This window comes from Oncorhynchus nerka, linkage group LG22 (assembly GCF_034236695.1).
Source record: "Oncorhynchus nerka isolate Pitt River linkage group LG22, Oner_Uvic_2.0, whole genome shotgun sequence".
Lineage (NCBI taxonomy): Eukaryota > Metazoa > Chordata > Actinopteri > Salmoniformes > Salmonidae > Oncorhynchus > Oncorhynchus nerka.
In genome coordinates, this window is record NC_088417.1 from 94,411,595 (window position 1) to 94,418,811 (window position 7,217).

The 7,217-nt window shown below is 41.9% G+C and overlaps 1 protein-coding gene across 1 annotated transcript; it reads left to right on the forward strand.

Annotated features, from left to right (window-relative positions):
• The first annotated feature begins 345 nt into the window (after positions 1-345).
• Positions 346-4,499, forward strand: LOC115106012 (sphingosine 1-phosphate receptor 3). Its single transcript, XM_029628593.2, has 2 exons — positions 346-1,912; positions 4,071-4,499. Exons 1-2 carry the CDS (start codon positions 1,266-1,268, stop codon positions 4,444-4,446), a joined length of 1,023 nt encoding a protein of 340 aa, XP_029484453.1. The 5' UTR covers positions 346-1,265; the 3' UTR covers positions 4,447-4,499.
• The last annotated feature ends 2,718 nt before the right edge of the window (positions 4,500-7,217 follow it).

Consider the following 7,217-nt stretch of genomic DNA (forward strand, 5'->3'; position numbering starts at 1 on the left):
AGTCTATGAGACCAGGCTGTGAAAAGTAGTGCTTGGTCACCTATATTGTAGTCTACTGTCATGGATTCCCGCTCTAGATGTCACTGAACTGTCTCATTACCCACACCTGATTCCAATTCCTCTGATTAGTCATTTCCTATATGTGCCCTCTGTTCATCATTGTCTTGTTGGTTGTTGTTCCCATGTCCGTTGTAGGCAAGTCAGTTAAGAACAAATTCTTATTTACAAAGACGCCTAAATTGTATCATGGTATCTGTATCCTACCATGATCAAAATACTGGACTCAATATTGATCCAAATTACTTTGAGTAATGCATGTCTTTAATACTGTCTGCAGTCTTCTTGTCAATACAGCCCTCCCAAGTTTTCCCGTCAGTCTCTCTCTGGAAGGGAGGGGTGTGCCTTCAGCCATTAGTCAGAAATGGGAGACAGAGGGATAGGCTACTTCATTACACATGTAGAGAAATGTGTAAAGAAAAATACTGAAACTTCTGCAAGAAGAACTTGGGGGTGAAGGAATAACGTTGCAGACTCGTATTATTACTAAATGAAGAGGATTTATCACCACCACTTGAAAAAATGTATAACTATGAAATTATATAAAAGAAGCTTGGATGAAGTCGAGTAACTGTCGCGCGCCGCTGGAAAGGATCTCTGAAATCGGCTCTAGACTAGAGTATCTGACGGCGAGTCTTTACTATTTACATCTATAGCTGTACGGGATTCTAATTTGTTTCAAAAGGCTATATTAAAACTATGATTAAAAATATATTTTGTTGGCTGTAGTCGCCAGTATAAACTATAGATAATCTTAAAATCACATTTTATTTTTATCTTTATTTGAAATGTAACATAATTCTGTGAAATTACATTAATTAGATTAATTGTATTTTTTCTGGTTGTAAGTTATTTTGTGGTTAAACACAGCTTTTGAATTGACACTAAGATTTAAATTACAGTATACTTCAATGATAGACGAAATCAAATATTTTTCTAGGGCAGCAACTCTGGATAATAAACGTCTCAATTCCGGATAAATGCTACCCAGATGCACTCATTCATTTTCGATCAAGAGAGAGGGATACAAAAAACAACTAAAGTGTTAATAATCAACTTTTTTTTTTAAATCTAGCTGGTCCATCACTTTCAACTCAACTGTAAAGGGTGGGATATTCGTCGATCTCACTCTAAACAGGACTTTTAATACGCATCTTTACTGATCTCTGCTGGACATTTGTGGAATAACATCTTGACAAACAGAGACGATGAACAAGCAGATATATATCCACTATAACTACACAGGGAAGCTGGAAAACCGTCAGAATGGAAAAATCACAGGTGGTGGCGTCACCTTGGATGCTAAAACCATCGTGTTCCTCATCATCTGTTGCTTCATAATCCTGGAGAACCTGATTGTTCTCGTGGCAATATGGAAAAACCATAAGTTCCACAACCGCATGTACTTCTTCATAGCCAACCTGGCGTTGTGTGACCTTCTGGCTGGGGTGGCTTATATCGTCAACCTCCTCATGTCAGGGGAGAAGACCCTTCACCTGTCCCCAGTGTTGTGGTTTGTAAGGGAAGGGAGCATGTTTGTAGCTCTGGGGGCTTCCACATTCAGTCTCCTGGCTATAGCTATAGAGAGACATCTGACCATGATTAAAATGAGGCCCTACGACGCCAATAAGAATTACAGGGTGTTCTTGCTCATAGGGACCTGCTGGCTCATAGCGATATCCCTGGGAGCATTGCCCATCCTGGGGTGGAACTGCTTGGACAACCTCCCTGACTGCTCCACAGTCCTACCGCTCTATACCAAGAAGTACGTGGCCTTCTGCATCATCATCTTCATGGCCTTGCTGCTGGCCATGTCCGTCCTGTACATACGCATCTACATGTTGGTGAGGACCAGGTATGCATTGATGCTATCTTATGGTGATTGATCGATCTATCGAGTCTGGTCTGTCTGTCTGTCTACGTATCTACAGTGGCTTGCGAAAGTATTTTCCCCCCTGGTATTTTTCCTATTTTGTTGTCTTACAACCTGGAATTAAAATATTTTTTTTTATGGGGGGGTTGAATCATTTGATTTACACAACATGCCTACCACTTTCAAGTTGCAAAATATGTTTAATTGTGAAACATACAAGACATAAGACAAAAAAACTGAACTTGAGCAAGCATAACTATTCACCTCCCAAAAGTCAGTACTTTCTAGAGCCACCCTTTGCAGTAATTACAGCTGCAAGTCTCTTGGGGTATGTCTCTATAAGCTTGGCACATCTAGCCACTGGGATTTTTGCCCATTCTTCAAGGCAAAACTGCTCCAGCTCCTTCAAGTTGGATGGGTTCCGCTGGTGTACAGCAATCTTTAAGTCATACCACAGATTCTCAATTGGATTGAGGTCTGGGCTTCGACTAGGCCATTCCAAGACATTTAAATGTTTCCCCTTAAACCACTTGAGTGTTGCTTTAGCAGTATGCTTAGGGCCATAGTCCTGCTGGAAGGTGAACCTCCGTCCCAGTCTCAAATCTCTGGAAGACTGAAACAGGTTTCCCGCAAGAATTTCCCTGTATTTAGCACCATCCATCATTCCTTAAATTCTGACCAGTTTCCCGGTCCCTGCCAATGAAAACATCCCCACAGCATGATGCTGCCACCACCATGCTTCACTGTGGGGATTTTGTTCTCGGGTGATGAGAGCGTTTTCCTTGATGGACAAAAAGCTCAATTTTTGTCTCATCTGACCAGAGTACTTTCTACCATATGTTTGGGAAGTCTCCCACATGCCTTTTGGCAAACAACAAACATGTTTGGTTATTTTTTCCTTTAAGCAATGGCTTTTTTCTGGCCACTCTTCTGTAAAGCCCAGCTCTGTGGAGTGTACAGCTTAAAGTGGTCCTATGGACAGATACTCCAATCTCCGCTGTGGAGCTTTGCAGCTCCTTCAGGGTTATCTTTGGTCTCTTTGTTGCCTCTCTGATTAATGCCTTCCTTGCCTGGTCTGTGAGTTTTGGTGGGTGGCCCTCTCTTGGCAGGTTTGTTGTGGTGCCATATTCTTTCCATTTTTTAATAATTTATTTAATGGTGCTCCATGGGATGTTCAAAGTTTCTGATATTTTTGTATAACCCAACCCTGATCTGTACTTCTCCACAACTTTGTCCCTGACCTGTTTGGAGAGCTCCTTGGTCTTCATGGTGCTGCTTGCATGGTGGTGCCCCTTGCTTAGTGGTGTTGCAGATTCAGAACAGGTGTATATATACTGAGATCATGTGACAGATCATGTGATTGCAAACAGGTGGACTTTATTTAACTAATTATGTGACTTCTGAAGGTAATTGGTTGCACCAGATCTTATTTTGGGGCTTCAAAGCAAAGGGGGTGAATACATATGCAGGCACCACTTTTGAGGGTTTTTTTGTTCCAATTTTTTTAAACAAGTCATTTTTTTCATTTCACCTCACCAATTTGGACTATTTTGTCCATTACCATGAAATCCAAATAAAAATCTATTTAAATTACAGGTTGTAATGCAACAAAATAGGAAAAATGCCAAGGGGATGAATACTTTTGCAAGGCACTGTACATGTTGGTGAGGACCAGGTGTGTATTGATGCTATCTATATGTTGGTGAGGACCAGGTGTGTATTGATGCTATCTACATGTTGGTGAGGACCAGGTGTGTATTGATGCTATCTATATGTTGGTGAGGACCAGGTGTGTATTGATGCTATCTATATGTTGGTGAGGACCAGGTGTGTATTGTTGGTGCAGGTGTGTATTGATGCTATCTACATGTTGGTGAGGACCAGCTGTGTATTGATGCTATCTATATGTTGGTGAGGACCAGGTGTGTATTGATGCTATCTATATGTTGGTGAGGAACAGGTGTGTATTGATGCTATCTACATGTTGGTGAGGAACAGCTGTGTATTGATGCTATCTATATGTTGGTGAGGACCAGGTGTGTATTGATGCTATCTATATATTTTTGTATTCTGTCTTGGATGGATGGGTGGCCGGTGTCTATGTGGTTCTATTTATCACTCTGTCGTTCTATCTATCCAGCAGTCGGAAGGTGACGAAACATTCCAACTCAGAGCACTCCATGACCCTCCTCCGTACTGTCATCATCGTGGTCGGCGTCTTCATTGCATGCTGGATGCCCATCTTCGTCCTCCTCCTCATCGATGTGGCCTGCGAGCACCGCTGCTGCCCCATTCTCTACAAGGCCGACTACTTCATAGCCCTGGCCGTGCTCAACTCTGCCATGAACCCTGTTATCTACACCTTGGCCAGCAGGGAGATGAGGAGAGCCTTCTTTAGCTTGGTCTGTGGCTGTCTGATGAAGGGGAATGTCTCCAGCAGCGGTGAGCCAAATAAGCCCAATAACCTGGAGCACAGCAGGAGCACAGCAGGAGCACAGCAGGAGCACAGCCCATAATAATCCTAACAACCACAGCAGGAGCACAGCAGGAGCACAGCCCATAATAATCCTAACAACCACAGCAGGAGCACAGCAGGAGCACAGCAGGAGCACAGTCCATAATAATCCTAACAACCACAGCAGGAGCACAGCAGGAGCACAGCCCATAATAATCCTAACAACCACAGCAGGAGCACAGCAGGAGCACAGCCCATAATAATCCTAACAACCACAGCAGGAGCACAGCAGGAGCACAGTCCATAATAATCTTAACAACCACAGCAGGGCAGATGAGCAGCAGAAGGACATGGACAGTAGTCTGAATATTATATTGGCACAGACCTTGATAAAGAGTCCAACATCATTGTGCGCCAATGTGGCCAATGGGTTGAGGTTTTCTGCTGGGCCCTGAACCTCCATATCTGAATCCTTCTGAGTGAACACAAGAGACTATGAAGTGTGGCAACGCGAGACATTGTAGCCCTATGCTGTGCATAGGATGGAGAGACATTGAAGGCCTATAATGTAACTATACTGAAAAGATATATAAACGCAACATGTATAGTGTTGACCCCATGTTTCATGAGCTGAAATAAGAGGCCCAACATTTTCCATACGCACAAAAAGCTTATTTCTCTTACATTTTGCACACCAATGTGTTTACATCCCTGTTAATGAACATTTATCCTTTGCCAAGATAATCCATCCACCTAACAGGTGTGGCATATCAAGAAGCTGATTAAACAGCATGATCATTACACAGGTGCACCTTGTGCTGGGGACACTAAAAGGCCACTCTAAAATGTGCAGTTTTGTCACACAACACAATGCCACAACTTTTAAGGGTAGTGTGCAATTGGCATGCTGACTGCAGGATTTTCCACCAGAGTTGTTGTCAGACAATTTAATGTTAATTTCTCTACCATAAGCCGCCTCCAACGTCGTCATAGAGAATATGGCAGTATGTATGATGCGTTTCTATTTATGTTCAGTATATTTAGCCGAATTACTTCATAACCACAAACAAGCACTTGGCTCTCCCTCTCTGTGAGGGTAGAGGGTCCAGAAACTGTCCAGACCAGATAAAGACTGTGCCATCGAGATATAGGGCTAGATTAAATTTGGCACCTTTTAAAGGTCAAGTTTTCTGCATTCACAGAGACTGCATTCATGGTAAACGCTGCACAGGTTTAATTACCTTTAAATGTCAAATCGCTCTATAACGCAGATATTCCGCGGTCCGAATTGAATCTAGGCCATAAACTACAGTGGAGACGTAGACTGCCACTATACTGTAGGCCCTGTAAAGCACACATGGTGGGCTGGGATGGTAAACAGATGGCTATTTTACATGAATTGTAAATGTAACTCTTGAAAAAAGCTATTTATTATTTTTTAGTTTGTCCTACTTTGACATATGTGTACAGTTTTTCTAAATACTGTTACTCTACATTATAAACTGTGTGGTTCGAGCTCTGAATGCTGATTGGTCCGACAGCCGTGGTATATCAGACCGTATACCACGGGTATGACAAAACATTTATTTTTACTGCTCTAATTAAGTTGGTAACCAGTTTATAATAGCAATAAGGCACCTTGGGAGTTTGTGGTATATGTTCAATATACCACGACTAAGGGCTGTGTCCAGGCACTCATTGTGCCTAAGAACAGCCCTTAGCCGTGGTATATTGACCATATACCACACCCCCTCGGGCCTTATGGCTTAAGTATACAATGGTAGCATGCTATTTGTTTTATTGTGTAAAACAATTGTATTTAACCAGATGATTTGCTCAACATTATGCTACCTGTACTGTAGCATCATTTAACTGTTAATATGTCTACTACCTGTACTGTAGCATCATTTAACTGTTAATATGTCTACTACCTGTACTGTAGCATCATTTAACTGTTAATATGTCTACTACCTGTACTGTAGCATCATTTAACTGTTAATATGTCTACTACCTGTACTGTAGCATCATTTAACTGTTAATATGTCTACTACCTGTACTGTAGCATCATTTAACTGTTAATATGTCTACTACCTGTACTGTAGCATCATTTAACTGTTAATATGTCTACTACCTGTACTGTAGCATCATTTAACTGTTAATATGTCTATGAGCTCATGGAAGCTTCCCTGTAGCAGTGCTAAACCAGGTTGAAGTGAAGCTTCCCTGTAGCAGTGCTAAACCAAGTTGAAGTGAAGCTTCCCTGTAGCAGTGCTAAACCAGGTTGAAGTGAAGCTTCCCAGTGCTAAACCAGGTTGAAGTGAAGCAGCAGTGCTAAACCAAGTTGAAGTGAAGCTTCCCTGTAGCAGTGCTAAACCAGGTTGAAGTGAAGCTTCCCTGTAGCAGTGCTAAACCAAGTTGAAGTGAAGCTTCCCTGTAGCAGTGCTAAACCAGGTTGAAGTGAAGCTTCCCTGTAGCAGTGCTAAACCAAGTTGAAGTGAAGCTTCCCTGTAGCAGTGCTAAACCAGGTTGAAGTGAAGCTTCCCTGTAGCAGTGCTAAACCCTCTGCTGCTATGTACTAACGCAGTGGTCAAAAAGGAAAAGGAAACCGCTCAGATTTTTTATTTACATGACTTAAAAAATGTAAGCCTATGCAACATTAACCAATTAAAAACAGTCCTGTAGTAATGAGGTTTGTGCAGTAAGCTATAGGCCCAATACACTATCACTGTATATTGGCTAGGCTTGAATTGCCCTGCCAATGTTGTTTTTCAACAGGACATTCTAAAATTATATTTAAACATTTTAGGTATTATGATCAGACTGGTAATAGAT

Bases quoted from the DNA above. Each gene is read 5' to 3' on its own strand.
- LOC115106012 (XM_029628593.2), top strand. From the start codon at position 1,266: ATGAACAAGCAGATATATATCCACTATAACTACACAGGGAAGCTGGAA. The intron at 1,913-4,070 runs GTATGCATTGAT...CTATCTATCCAG, and splicing joins TACATGTTGGTGAGGACCAG to CAGTCGGAAGGTGACGAAAC.